This window comes from Gastrolobium bilobum, unplaced genomic scaffold, assembly GCF_033153095.1.
Source record: "Gastrolobium bilobum isolate Gb01-03AN ecotype WA unplaced genomic scaffold, APGP_CSIRO_Gbil_v1 utg333, whole genome shotgun sequence".
Classification (NCBI taxonomy): Eukaryota; Viridiplantae; Streptophyta; class Magnoliopsida; order Fabales; family Fabaceae; genus Gastrolobium; species Gastrolobium bilobum.
Genome location: NW_026898265.1, coordinates 210,842 through 226,666, shown reverse-complemented (window position 1 = coordinate 226,666; position 15,825 = coordinate 210,842). Strand labels below are relative to the sequence as shown.

The window sequence follows — 15,825 nt, the reverse complement described above, 5'->3', positions numbered from 1 at the left end:
TAGTATTTTTCACTTTCAATTTTAACAAGTAATTATATTTAGGGGCAGGTTATATTTACAAACTACATTATGTAGGACTGGTCCTACATTAATCACACAGTGTACGACTGGTCCTACATTAGTGTAATTGCAAAAAAAGTTTATAAACAGGTGTTGTCCCTTATATTTATATTAAATTATTCTATTCTATAAAATGTATGAATTGTTAAATGGAACGGGATCAATAATTAAAATTGAATCTAAGACTTGTTTTTAACTTCTGGATCACACCATTAATATAATTTAGAGTGCGCATCCCTCCTATAAAATATGAACATCACAACCACTCACTCACCATGTGAAGTAGACCCAGAAAGAGAATAATAGTGAAAACTCTACTTAACCGGAGAAAGCTTTTCCTGCTTTGATCTGAGAGGAAAAAAAAGTCAAATTCATCTGGAAAGATTAAAATGGAAAGGAGTGTTGGGAAATGGTTGAAGCTAAATATGATAATGGTGATCATATTGTGGTTCACCAAATTGAGCATGGGTTTGGCTCATAATGACATGAATGGATTTGGAGAGCAGCCACTGTCCAAGATTGCCATTCACAAGACCATTCTTGCGCTCCATAGTTCTGCCTCCATTACAGCAGCACCCTTTCTGTTGGGCAATAAGGTATCATACAACTTCTTCCCCATGTGTGGCTTTTTCAAAAGTTAGGAAGGAATATAGTCTTAAATTTTTTTATTTTTTATTTTTAAAGTTGCATCCAAATACATATATAAAGTGAATTTTTATTTAAAAAATAATAATTTCTTAAAACAATTTCATCAAAATAGACTCTTACAGTCTTACTCTTTGATTTTACTATCTAGTCTTAATTTATTATGCAGAAAGCATGTAATGAAAAAAAAAAAGATACCAAGGACTATAATACCTATTATTTTATTGTAATTTCCTTAGTTTTTAGTGTATATATGTCTCAATGTCTCTACTGTAGTTTACTTTCTCAGTAGTTGATCGCAATCGATCGCACTAATCAGATGCCTGCAAATTAGTGTTTATTATAGCACGAAAATATATATGATTGATCAAAAAATCGTTTGCAGTAGCAGGTAACTGTTTATGAATTAAATTTTAATCTACTGTCATTTCAAATTATGTATTATCATATTAGAAAGATTTTTGAAAATTAACACTATCACCTGTTTTTTTTTTTTATTTTTATTTTTTTTATCATATGTCAATAGAATAAGGATAAAACTAAAAAATAAAATGAAGATTCCAAGTAACTGACATACATCTTAAAAAAAACTCCTTCTAGGAAATTTTGTAAAATTATGTTTAACTAAATTTCTTCCTTTAAGAAAAAGAGAAACTAAAAATAAAATATGCAAAATAGGCACTAAATCTAAAAAATCACTTGAGATGAAAATATTAGTCTTATAAATAAATGTTCTAACAAAATAAAATTAATTTTATTGTATTTGGAATGATATATTTTAAGAGTTGATTTGGTTCAAAGTCTTTATTTGAAACTTCAAAAAATAAAAAATATTTGATTTGGAATTATATCTTTTTATTTTATTTGTATAAAAATAGAAAACCACAAAAATTTGTATGAATTTTATTTGATTTTAGTTTTAATTAATAAAATTAACATTTTTTAACTAACACTAAATTAATTTAGTTTATCATGATTTTGCAAATCAATCAAAATCTTATTTTTTTGTAATGAGTTCCAAACAAAAATTCTATTTCTAAATCAAATCAAACCAAATATTTCTGAAGTTTACTAATCTGACACATCGTACAGAGCAGCTTGGTCTATTTTGAAATTCTAAGTCATGTTGGTTTGTCACAATTAAACAACCACACATACCATGCTGTATGCTTTAGCCTTAAAAGTATTTAATTTATAGAATTCACAGTTGTGCTTTTACATATATGGTTGCAGGGCGAGGATACCGAATGGGTGACTGTAGAACTAGAGTCCCCAGAACCATCCAAAGATGACTGGGTGGGAGTTTTCTCTCCAGCAAATTTCAAGTAATGTGCATCTCTCTTTCTCAAGACGAATATAGACATTTAATACAAATCATATAAAATGAGAATGCATTCTCTTATGTTTCATTGAAACGACGTCATTTTGGGATTGGAAAATAAAAAAATTAGAATGATAAAGACTATTATAATCCTGAAATAAATTAAAATTACAAAAAATGTCATGATTTTCGCCCCAAAATGATGTCGCTTTGGTGAACATTAGATAAAGTTATCTAAAGTAATTTTATAAAAAATAAACCCTTCATTTTAATATGATTATGCCACGATAAAAAAAAAAATTAATCATTCATTGATAAATTAACGGTAAATAAGACATAATAGCATCCATTTACATAAAATATTGAACTCAGTAGACTCACTAGATCAGCCCATAATAAGGGGACACTCATCCCACCAACTTAAATTTTCACAGCTAATATAAATCTTGTTCATGGTGGTATGGAACACATTATATGGCCATGGCATTAAACTATGAACATCTCACTATTGTTGAAACAAACTAAATGGAATAATATTTTGTACATCACAGTTCATCAACATGTCCATCCAACGGCGGCGTTGGCTATGTAGAGGTTCCATATATATGCTCATCCCCAATAAAGGTGAATGCAACTCTATGGAGTTAACTTGTGAATGGATGAACAACATCACGAGCGAATTTCTCATAGTAATGATTTGAATGTTTGTAACAGTACAAGTATGCGAACCACTCCAGTGCAAACTATACAAAGACTGGAAAAGCTACTTTGAAGTTCCAGTTGATCAATCAACGTGCAGATTTCTCCTTTGCACTATTTTCTGGCGGATTATCAAATGTAAGTCATACCTTCTGAGTTTATGTTTGATATCTCCAACTTTTCTAACTAATCAACTATACCATGCCAATGTTCTATGTTTTTAGTATGAAATGGTATTTAATCTTATGGTAACAAGTATTCATCTGATTGAGCATTGCAGCCTAAACTTGTGGCAGTTTCCAATTTCATTTCATTTGCAAATCCTAAAGCACCTGTGTATCCGCGCCTTGCTCTAGGAAAGTCTTGGGATGAAGTAAGTTTATCTACTTTTGGATTTACTGACATGATACAGTTGGAATTCATGCTAAGGTTTTAACTTCTACTACCCATCCCCAAATTGTTGTGATGAAAATTGCTGCATGAATTGTCTAACTTAAACATGCAGAACTATGTGAAGAGAATTTTTATGTATTACAGATGACAGTTACATGGACAAGTGGATATGACATAAATGAAGCTGTACCGTTTGTTGAATGGGGTCTTAAGGGAGAAAGGCAGACACGATCTCCTGCAGGAACATTGACATTTAGTCGTAACAGCATGTGTGGTATGAGCTTTGGACTAAACCACACTGGCTTCTCTATTACATAGTCAACTATGAATTGGAAACTCAACTATGTCATGATAAAGTGCTTGACTAAACCAGAATAGAAACTCAACTATGAATTGCTACTCTGCAGGTGAACCCGCACGAACTGTTGGCTGGCGTGACCCTGGTTTTATACACACAAGTTTCCTTAAGGAACTGTGGCCAAATTTGAGGTATGTTTTTAGGGCCAGGCTCATTTTACACGGTCTAAGTTACAGTCTCAATATTGTCTGTTGATCCTACTTATATCTAAGAGCTCTAATTTTTTAGTAATGTGAGCCATTGGATACAAATGGATCAATGGTCAAGATTGAATGTAAGATTTCTAACTCTTACACCGGTATACTTACACCGGTGTAAGAATATCCTGACCATATTTTTATATATCTTTTTGTGTTTATGACATTAAGCTGAGTTGGTACAGTTTGTTCTAAAGTCTTACATGTTTTTTCCCCCGTATAAAACAAAAAATCAGGTACACTTACAGGTTGGGGCATATTCTGTCTAATGGTTCTTACGTGTGGAGTAAGAAGTATTCATTCAAGGCATCCCCATATCCTGGACAGAACTCATTGCAACGTGTTATCATATTTGGTGACATGGGGAAGGTACTATTCATTATTGAAATTTTTATAATGGTGGAAAGAATGATCAAACTCCCAATTAGAATGGAATAACTATGGACCATTACTTTTGAATTAAAACTATATTTTTAAGCATGAGTAATATAATGGAGAAAATATTTATTTTTATTCGCATGTCTTTTATAGGCTGAGCGTGATGGTTCAAACGAATATGCTGATTATCAACCTGGTTCACTTAACACCACCGACCAGCTCATCAAGGATTTAGATAATTTTGACATTGTTTTCCACATAGGAGATCTTCCTTATGCAAATGGATATATCTCACAGTGGGACCAATTCACAGCTCAAGTGCAACAAATTTCGTCAACTGTGCCATATATGATTGCAAGGTTAGTTTGTTTGCAATCATTTTTGCCATTGACATTTAGATCAAATCTGACATATTCTTGTTAGACTGAAGAATATCCCGTTTATTCATACTGCAGTGGAAATCATGAACGTGATTGGCCAAACACCGGATCCTTTTATGATACCCCGGATTCAGGTGGAGAATGTGGAGTTCTTGCAGAGACCATGTACTATTTTCCTGCTGAGAACAGAGCCAAATTCTGGTAAGTTACATCAATCTAAATGCAAACTATGATACGTTTGGATTTAGTAAATAAAATTATCTTCTCTAAATTAAATTTATCATGCTAATTTGTCCAAGATGGTGAATATTACCTTGACCAATTGTTAACTATTCATTCTTGTTATAATTTCATCATACATATGCAAAAAGTATCTTTTCATCCTTACAGTTCATGCTGCAGTTTCTAGTTTCGCCAGTAACAATTCGGATGCACTGTCTTTTCGTTTCAAACGAATAATGAAAATTGAAAACATGCAGGTATGCAACAGATTATGGAATGTTTCGTTTCTGCATAGCAGACAGTGAGCATGACTGGAGAGAAGGATCAGAACAATACAAATTCATTGAGCATTGCCTTGCAACAGTCGATAGAAAGCAACAACCATGGCTAATCTTTTCAGCACATCGTCCACTTGGGTACTCATCTAATAGTTGGTATGGCTTGGAGGGATCATTTGAAGAGCCCATGGGAAGGGAAAGTTTGCAGAGGCTTTGGCAGAAATACAAAGTAGACATTGCATTTTATGGTCACGTCCATAACTACGAAAGAATATGCCCCATTTATCAGGTATATATATTTATACACGATGGCTAGATAAGTAGATATACCTTGGTCTCATTTAAATTCATCCCAAGTTGCATTATAGAAGTTTTTTCATTGTAAATGGACCCACACCCGTTTCTAATTATCTAAATGCATGTGATACAGAATCAATGTGTGAATAAAGAGACAACTCATTACTCTGGCACAGTGAATGGAACAATTCATGTTGTTGTTGGTGGAGCGGGAAGTCACTTGTCAGATTTTGCCACTGTACCCCCAGTTTGGAGTCTTTATAGGGACCGCGACTTTGGGTTTGGAAAACTCACAGCATTCAATCACTCATATCTTCTGTTTGAGTACAAGAAAAGTAGTGATGGAAAGGTCTACGACTCCTTTACCATTTCAAGGGACTACAGAGATGTTTTGGCCTGTGTGCACGATGGTTGTGAGAAAACCACTTTAGCAACCTGAATTGTGTCCATTTGCAGACCCACCTCACCTGTTATGGTCTTGTAATAAAATAAAATATTGTCAAAATAAATATTGAAATAAGATTTAGGTCTTAAAATATTGTCAAAATAAAATATTGTTCTAGTATGAGATATAACATCATCATCTTGTTGGGAAATATCGATTCCCTCAAGCTTGGCTCAGAGGCCTTTCTTCGCGAAAGTTAGTCAGCAAGATCTTGATCTCGGATCTCGACCTGAACTTCACCAGATCGGGCAGCGCAGCGGAAAAAGAAAAAACGAAAAATCACGCAACGAACACAACTAGATTTTAATGTGTGAAAACCTTCTTCAATGAAGAAGTAAAAATCCACGGGACCTAGTCCAGATCAAAAATCCACTATGAAAATAATGGTTACAAAGAATCAAATGCACCAATGTGGTGGTTAACTCAACCTCTCCAACAATGGTGATGATCAAACTACCTTAGAGATGTTTCACTCAAACTCTCTCTAGAGATCTCTCAAATGCAAAGCATAAAGCTTTGCTCAAACAATCAAATAATTATCTCTCTAATTCTCTCTTGACCTAGCATCCGCCCACAACTAATGAATTTATAAAGGAGGTGGAATTTAGCGTTAGGGTTTTAGGAAACCCCTCAATGGGCTTGGGCTTAGCATTGAAGGAGGACGCCCAACAAATCTCCCCATCCGACTTCAATGTGTCGGCTTCAGCATCAACCCGGCTCCTTCACAGCAGTCTTCAAATTTCCTTACTGGAACCGGCTTCGTCATCATGTCGGACCAATTATGGTCAGTGTGCACTTTGACGAGTTCGAGCTCTCCATCTTCCACCACATCTCGAATCCAGTGATACCTCACATCAATGTGCTTAGTGCGAGAGTGATAGGTCGAATTCTTTGCAAGACGAATTGCGCTTTGATTGTCACAACCCAGCTCGTACTTGTCTTAATCATGGCCGAGTTCCATAAGGAACTTCTTCATCCACAACATCTCTTTGCTTGCCTCAGTAACGACAATGTACTCAGCCTCAGTTGTCGATAATGCAACACATTTCTGAAGTCTTGATTGCCAAGAGACAGCTCCTCTGGCAAATCTCATCATGTATCCCGTCATCGACTTTCTCGAGTCAGAATCTCCCCCTAAATCAGAATCTGAATAGCCTTGCAACTCGGCTTTGCCTTCTCCAAATCGGAGACATAAGTCGGTTGTACCTCGGAGGTACTTGAAGATCCACTTCACTGCTTCCCAGTGCTCTTTGTCGGGGTTTGACAGATACCAGCTTACCATTCCAACAGCATACGCCAAGTCGGGTCTAGTGCAAACCATTGCATACATCAAGCTTCCGACGGCGGATTGGTACGGGACCTTCATCATCTCATCTTTGTCTTCATCAGATCTCAGACATTTCTTCTGGTCAGCTTTATGTGTCCGGTTAGAGGGGTGCTCACTGTTTTGGCTTTGTCCATGCTGAATCTCTTCAGAATCTTCTCAATATACTTCTCTTTACTTAGCCACAGTAGCTTCTTTTGTCTATCTCGGATAATCTTGATTCCGAGGATCTGCTTTGCAGGGCCGAGGTCCTTCATTGCGAAGGACGAGCTCAACGCTTTCTTCAAGGTGGCTATCCTCGATTTGTCTTTCCCTACAATAAGCATGTCGTCAACATATAACAACAATATCAAAAAATATCCGGCCTCATACCTCTTCACAAATACGCAGTGGTCAGCTTCTGTCTTCTCAAACTTATGATCAGTCATGAATGATTCAAATTTCTTGTACCACTGCCGAGGTGCTTGCTTCAAGCCATAGAGGCTCTTCTTCAACTGACATACCAAGTCTTCTTGGTCTGGAGCTCGGAATCCTTTAGGTTGCTCCATATAAATTTCTTCTTCTAAGTCACAGTGAAGAAATGTCGTCTTCACGTCCATTTGTTCTACCTCGAGGTCCATTGAAGCCGCCATGGCTAACACAGTTCGGACTGAGGTCATTTTCACCACAGGAGAAAAGATCTCCTCAAAGTCTACTCTTTTCTTTTGATTGCAGCCTTTCACTACAATCCGGGCTTTGTATCTCGGCTTCTGCCCGTTCTCTTCGTTCTTAATCTTGTAGACCCATTTATTTTTCAAAGCTCGTCTTCTTTCAGGCAACTCGGTCAGCTCATAAGTCCGATTCTCGTGCAGAGACTTCATCTCGTCTTGCATTGTATTTTCCCATTCTACTTTCTTTGAGCTCGTCACAGCCTCATCATAACTCTGAGGCTCACCGTCTTCAACAATAATGATGTATTCATCAGATGGGTATTGTAACGCCCGACCGCTTCAAGAATCAATGGCTATCCCCACATATTAACACGAGACTTTTCAGTGTATTTTTTCCTCACTCGCACACTTCATGGGAAAACTTCCCAGGAGGTCACCCATCCCAGAATTGCTCCAAGTCAAGTACGCTTAATTATGGAGTTCTTCCGTCATGGGCTACCGAAAAGTAGATGCATCTTGTTAGTATAGGTAGTACCAATTAATTTTTATAAGCTATCCCAAACTGTGTAGTCTCATACCTGCACAGTCTTTGGAATCCCTCTATTTCGGGTGTCGATTCGATTCATTCATGCATTTAACCCCCCCACTGGAAGCCTGTCAAGAGCCGCTCCTTGTCCATGTTCTTTCGCACCGGCGATCACTCCCCGCCCTTGTCAGCGCTTGGGATGTTAATGCCCATCAGCTTTCGCCTGGTTCATCCTCAAACCACAATGTACTGGAAGAGAGGCCCTGCTCTGATACCACTTGTAACGCCCGGCCGCTTCAAGAATCAATGACTATCCCCACATACTAACACGAGACTTTTTAGTGTATTTTTTCCTCACTCGCACACTTCATGGGAAAACTTCCCAGGAGGTCACCCATCCCATAATTGCTCCAAGTCAAACACGCTTAACTATGGAGTTCTTCCGTTATGGGCTACCGAAAAGTAGATGCATCTTGTTAGTATAGGTAGTACCGATTAATTTTTATAAGCTATCCCAAACTGTGCAGTCTCATACCTGCACAGTCTTTAGAATCCCTCTATTTCGGGTGTCGATTCAATTCATTCATGCATTTAACCCCCCGCTGGAAGCCTGTCAAGAGCCGCTACTTGTCCATGCCCTTTCGCACCGGCGATCACTCCCCTCCCTTGTCAGCGCTTGGGATGTTATAGGTATCTTGTAGAGGGTCTTCTTTCTCGAGTTGGATATCTCGGTTGTTCTTCAGGATGAGACCCCGGTTCATCATTCTCATCCCGGATCTCATCATCAACTCGGACCTCATTGTCTTGGTCATCTTCAGCTTGTTGCTGGTCATCATTTTCTTCATTTTCTCCCCATGCTTCAACACGGACAGGAGGAATGGGTTTTTCACGTCTGACAGTAACCCAGACTTTGGGTTTCGAGATGTCATGAATGTTCTCATCTTTATGAAAGATCACATCTCGGCTTCTCACTATCTTCTTATTAATTGGATTCCAAAGTCAGAACTCGAACTCACATCTCAGCGAACCAAGATAGATGCATTATTTAGTCTTCGCATCGAGTTTAGCCCTTTCATCTTTAGGGATATGCAAGAAAGCTCGGCATCCAAACACCTTCAGTTGATTGTAGGCCACTTTTCGACCTGTCCAGACTTCTTCTGGAATTTCTCCTTCAAGTGGCCGTGATGGTGAGAGGTTGAAGGAGTACCTGGTCTTTAGACTTCAACAAATATACCCACACTTTGCGGGAATGATCATCAATAAATGAAACTAAGTACTGAGCTCCTCCAAGGGATCTTTCCGACATGGAGCAGACATCAGTATGGACAAGGTCAAGAATATACCTGCGTCTTCTAGGTTGATCCGGTCTCACAAAAGAAACCTGGTGCTGCTATCCAGCTAGGCAGTGCGTGAAACTCTCCAACGCTTGGCCTTTCAACCCGGTCAGTAATCCTTTCTTGTTTAGGATCTGAAGCCCTTTCACGCTCATGTGGCCGAGGCGCTTGTGCCATAGCTCCAAGCTAGGTTCATCTCGAACAGAATTGGCTTCTCTGCCATTGATCTTTCCTTGCATCACGTACAAGGAGCCTTCTTTCTTACCTCGGGCCACGACCAAGTTTCCCTTGACCAGTTTCCATCTAACACTACCGAAGTAGTTCACTAACCTGGCATCGTCAAGCTTGCCTACCGAGATTAGGTTCAAACGCATGTCAGGAACATGCCTTACATATTTCAACACAAGTCGGCATCCGACATCCGTGGTCAGAGTTACATCAGCGACACCAACAATCTTGCTGGTCACTTGATTTCCCATCTTCACAACTCCAAAATCACCACCTCGGTAAGAGGAGAAGAAACCTTTGTGTAGAGTAACGTGGAAGGAGGCACCAGAGTCAACAATCCAAGTGCAGTCATCATATGCAACATTCAAATAATTATCCTCACCTAGGAGGAATATCTCGGCATCCGAGTTGGCAGCCACAGCAGTGGTGCTCTTGTCTTCCCTCTTCTTGGGAACAATCTGATCTGGCTTCACAGAGCCGTTCTTCTCGTCATTCTCAAGGGTCCAGCAGTCCGACTTCTTATGACCTGTTTTTCCACAGTAAAACACTTCAACTCATATCTCGGCTTTGACCGACCTCTGGACTTTCCTCTTCTATCATGATCTCGACCCCGGCTCTTGCTTCTACCCCAGGAGTCAGATTTCCGTTTGTTCTCTGCAATGTTGGCCTCAGACGTGCTCGAAATACCTCGTTCTTTTCTCCTGGCTTCTTCGCCCAGGAGGCTGTCTGTCACGACATCCATCTTCAATTTTCCATCTGGAGTCGAATTATTCAAGGTCACCACCAGAGTATCCTAGCTTTCTGGCACCGAGCTCAACAGCAGCAATGCCTGCATCTCGTCATCAATTTTCATATCAGCCTTTGACAGCTGATTCACAATACCTTTATAGGTGTTGAGGTGTTCAATCATGCTCATGTCGTCCTTGTATTCTAACTTCACAAGTCGGCGAATAGGGTGTGCTTTGTTCCTAGGAGTCTTCTTCTGAATCATGGACTCCAGCTTCGTCCACAACTCATACACGTTTGTGAACTCGGACACGTGCTCAAAGAGTCTCTTGTCAATATATTTTCTGATCGTAGCTATCACCTAAGACTCTGAATCTCCCACTCCTTATCGGTTTTGCCTGCCGATCTCGCATCAAGGATAATGAGCTCATGTAGATCTTTGCAATAGAGATGATCTTCCATTATCGGTCTCCAATAGGTGAAATTGTCTGCGGTCAGCTTGAACATATCTCTATCATGAGTTATGCCACTGGTCTCCATCTCGCCTCCCTCAGAACCCGTCGAACTCGGGCTCTGATACCACTGTTGGGAAATATCGATTCCCTCAAGCTCGGCTCAGAGGCCTTTCTTTGCGGAAGTCAGTCAGCAAGATCCTGATCTCGGATCTCGGCAATACCTCGGCCTGAACTTCACCAGGTCGGGCAGCGCAACGGAAAAACAAAAATCGAAAAATCACAAAACAGGAGAGAGAGAGAGAGAGAGAGAGAGAGAGAGAGAGAGAGAGAGAGAGAGAGAAGGAGAACACAACCAGATTTTAACGTGGGAAAACCTTCTTTAATGAAGAAGTAAAAACCCACGGGACCTAGTTCAGATCAAAAATTCACTATGAAAATAATGGTTCTAATGAATCAAATACACCAATGTGGTGGTTAACTCAACTTCTCCAAAAATGGTGATAATCAAACTACCTTAGAGATGTTTCACTCAAACTCTCTCTAGAGATCTATCAAATGCAAAGCATAAAAGCTTTGCTCAAACAATCAAATAATTATCTCTCAAATTTTCTCTCTAATTCTCTCTTGACCTAGCCTCCATCCACAACTAATGAATATATAGAGGAGGTGGAATTTAGGGTTAGGGTTTTAGGAAACCCCTCAATGGCTTTGGGCTTAGCATTGAAGGAGGAAGCCCAACACATATATACTCCATTTTGTTGCATGCTCAGCAACTGGAGAACCCGTAGCTGCAGGTGTGAAGTCCAACAGCAATAAGAAGACACCAGCATGGTCAAGAGACTTCGCACAGATGTGACGTGTAGAAGGAGCTAGAAGTTAGTGCATAATGTAGTTAGTTACAAGTGGTGTAGTTATTTACGAGTAGCTTTCTGTGTAATGCAATATAATTTTATTGCATGTAAAAATAAGGGTGTAATAGTAAGTATCGATATGAATGAATAAGGTTTTTTTTTCTCTTTCTTGTTACGTGACCCATTTTTTCTCTGAGGTGAGGGTGCAACACTGGTGCTTTCATTGAACTCAAGAACAATAAGGGTGCAAGACCTAGTAGAAGAATTAACAGCAACGCGTGGTGAACTCCATAGCAATGAAGGTGCTTTCAGCACATTGATTAGATGACTGATGCAATCAAGGTTCTCCATCAGGGAGTAGCCATAATCCGAACCGGAATCCTCAATATGTGGATCTTTACCAAAAGCAGAATGCTGCACTTCGATCGTTTGAGTAAAATGGAAATTCCAACGTTTAATGGTCAAAACCCACACTTACGAATTTTCAAGTCTGAGATGTTTTTCTAGATCCAACATATACCGGAGAAACTCAAAGTGGAACTCGTTGGTTTGTGCACGGAAAGAGCACCCGCCTCATGGTTCTAGTGGATTCATCACAGTGGCATGGTGCAGAGGTGGGAGGATTTTGCTCAAGCTGTTCGTCAAAGATTCGGTGGTGCTACCTACACTGATCTTCGAAGGTCTTTGTCGAAGTTGTGTCAAACGAGGAGTTTGGAAGATTATGTTCGTGATTTTGAATTTCTGATGAATCAGGTTCCTAGAGTCTCAGATGATATGTTGGTGAGTTTTTTTTGTCGGGACTAAGTGTTGAATTAGGCTTTTTGACCTTAGTAGTCTTATTTTCATAAAGTTTCACCGGAATAATTTTATGGTCAAACTTATTACCTAAATAATGTATAACGACAGGAACCGTAGGGATCACTTCAAGACGTGATATTTTAGCAATCGCATCCTCTGCATATATTTCTGACTATTGGAACGTGATACCCAGACACCCGCGTCCCAATACGTGCACCATCCGATTGAAGGCAACGCGGTACTCTGTATGCCTCGTCCCATCCAATTGAAGGCAATGTGCTTGGCCATGCCTTAGTGACTTTATCGTTACATCCATTTATTAATTAAAGCATCTAGTAAACGTGTTCTTTATTTCTACCTCCTAAGATGAGTTACTGTGGGAAGTCGCTTACGGTTTGCCTTATGGAAGGAACCTTCCACAACCTTTTTTTTCCATTTATTATATATGTTTTGTCTTCAATGTAACATTTTCATGTACATTACAACGAGGCTAAAAAACTCTTTTAATAATTATTTTTTAAAAATTGAAACTTTGATTCTCTTATAAAATTACAGTTTGTTTAATTCTTACTAATATATTGACATTTCTCTTTATTATTACGTAATAATGAAAGTTGACTCAACTAAAAGAATTAAATTGCATTATCCATCATTTGATTATTAGTATTTTTTGTAAACTTTTGTTTATTATTATTATTATCCAATTTGTTAAATACTACGCCCGTCATGTTTATTATTATTATTTTTTAAATGATCCAATCTCTTTTTGTTTTTTGTTTTTTTTTAAAAAAAAAATTTGCTTAAGATAAGAAAAATACGAAACAAATTAATTTTGCTTCAAAGTTTTGTTAAATATTGCGCCCGTCATGTTTATTATTATTATTTTTTAAATGATCCAATCTCTTTTTGTTTTTTTTTTTAAAAAAAAAAACTTTGCTAAAGATAAGAAAAATATGAAAAAATTAATTTTGCTTCAAATTTTTCAAAAATTAATTTAATAAAATTTTACAAAAAATACTAATAATTAAATGATGGATAATGCAATTTAATTCTTTTAGTTGAGCCAACTTTCATTATTACGTAATAATAAAGAGAAATGTCAATATATTAGTAAGAATTAAACAAACTGTAATTTTATAAGAGAATCAAAGTTTAAAGTTTTAAAATATAATTATTAAAAGAGTTTTTTAGCCTCATTGAAATGTACGTGAAAATGTTACATTGAAGATAAAACATATATAATAAATGAAAAAAAAAAAGGTTGTGGAAGGTTCCTTCCATAAGGCAAACCCTAAGCGACTTCCTACAATAACTCAATCTTACGAGGTAGAAATAAAGAACACGTTTACTAGATGCTTTAATTAATAAATGGATGTAACAATAAAGTCACTAAGGCATTGCCAAGCAAATTGCCTTCAATTGGATGGGACGCGGCGAGTACCGCGTTGCCTTCAATCGGATGGGACGCACATTGGGACGCGGCTGACAGGGTACCACGTTCCAGTGGTCAGGAGAAAAAGCAAAGGACGCAGTTACTAAAGTGTCACGTCTTAAAGTGATCCATACAGTACCGCGTCGTTATGCATTATTTAGGTAATACGTTTGACTAGGAAATTATTCCGGTGAAACCTTATGAAAATGAGACTACTAAGGTCAAAAAGCCATTGAATTGAGAAGAGTGACCCAACTTTACAACCCAACCACATTACATCAAGCAATCCAATTGGCCTTTACCTACGATGCTCACCATCATGATTTACGTACCTCTTTCACCTCATATAATCGCAAAACCATAACCCATTCACATTACAACATTTCATCATCAAATCCTACACCTTAACTAGAGTTTATGTAATATCCCCATCTCGAGCCGGTTCAGTTAACACACATATGATATTAAACATGAACAACAGAAGACTTAAACTTACAAAACTACGAGCTAACTTTTCCTTTTTCTCTTATCGTTTTCACTTGATATATAGTATAGCATACTTCTTCTAGTTTACTTTTCATTTGACGTAGACAAAAATCGGACAGAGTAACGGCTGAAAACCGGACAAATGGGGATTTACGAATCCCAATCTCAAGGGGTCCTGATAAACAGTTTATACAATCTATGATTACAGAAATACCAAATATCCATCACAGATCACATACCCATCCATGGGCGTGTGCGTAACTTGGTTCCATGCCACTAAATCTAACAACATGCATAACCAACACATACATATATTTGAATACTACATTATCATATAAACATGCCTGAATACACAATTGTGCATGTATCAAAGCGAAAAACATGTATAAGACATATACAGACCATATACAAGTAACGGATTAGACATCATGATACTAAAATAATAAAATACTAAAGCAACATAAAGGTCCACCAAAATGTCAGTAGCATACAGCTACTCAAAATTCGGTCCGTCACAGCACCTCTAACCACGGGTCGTGTCCCTGCCCCGTGATGGCTCACCGGGAATTTGAACACCTGAAATGATGTCCCTAAACAGGGTGAGATAACAAATCTCAATAAGCTCCAGGTTTATAGATAATTCTCCATCCCTGGGCTCACTCCTGCATGAAAGTCAGATACAGAGTATACAAGACATTATATAACAGATATCTCAACTGAGCAAAACATATACACATATCTTATCAGAGGCGTACGCAGTCATTCCAAAGGGAAGACCCCAAGCGAAATTCAACGCACGTGCTCCCAAGGAGGACCCCGAGTGAAACCAAACATATATCATAGATATACACAGTCATTCCCAAGGGAGGACCCCAAGCGAACGTCTGTGTACATAGAATCAATGGCCAAATATCATTACAGAAATCACATCAGATAAAACATATCATATTATCATATAGCTCTATATGAATACATCTATACAAATCATCAAATACAATCATACAATCCAACCATAGTCCACTAACCATGGTGGATCACACAAGTAAGAAAAGGTTCCTTAAACATAGAGCTTACCTATTAGAGCTTTATCAATTTACTTACTTGTAGCACAAGTTACTTATCTAGCTCCAAAGGAATTCAACACAAAACTCAATAAATGATACAATGTCAAGTAATTACACAAGACATACATTTATTGTTTACTTTCATTTCTTTACACTGATGTCAATCATATGCTAGTTCACAAGTCAAGACCACAATCTCCTAAGCTCTCTTATTATACCATTTAAGGATAATTACTTGCACCACAAGCAATCACATTGTTTCATACTTACATAGGGTC

At 38.0% G+C, this 15,825-nt stretch overlaps 1 protein-coding gene across 1 annotated transcript; it reads left to right on the top strand.

The window, feature by feature from the left end:
* Positions 1–449: 449 nt before the first annotated feature.
* LOC133314344 (probable inactive purple acid phosphatase 27) lies at positions 450–5,668 on the top strand. The gene is made up of 12 exons (XM_061515812.1): positions 450–656; positions 1,939–2,030; positions 2,578–2,650; positions 2,741–2,863; positions 3,006–3,098; positions 3,263–3,392; positions 3,526–3,607; positions 3,910–4,042; positions 4,205–4,410; positions 4,507–4,632; positions 4,911–5,220; positions 5,362–5,668. Exons 1-12 carry the CDS (start codon positions 450–452, stop codon positions 5,665–5,667), a joined length of 1,881 nt encoding a protein of 626 aa, XP_061371796.1. The 3' UTR covers position 5,668.
* The last annotated feature ends 10,157 nt before the right edge of the window (positions 5,669–15,825 follow it).

Bases quoted from the DNA above. Each gene is read 5' to 3' on its own strand.
- LOC133314344 (XM_061515812.1), top strand. From the start codon at position 450: ATGGAAAGGAGTGTTGGGAAATGGTTGAAGCTAAATATGATAATGGTG. The intron at 3,099-3,262 runs GTAAGTTTATCT...TATGTATTACAG, and splicing joins TAGGAAAGTCTTGGGATGAA to ATGACAGTTACATGGACAAG. The intron at 5,221-5,361 runs GTATATATATTT...CATGTGATACAG, and splicing joins GAATATGCCCCATTTATCAG to AATCAATGTGTGAATAAAGA.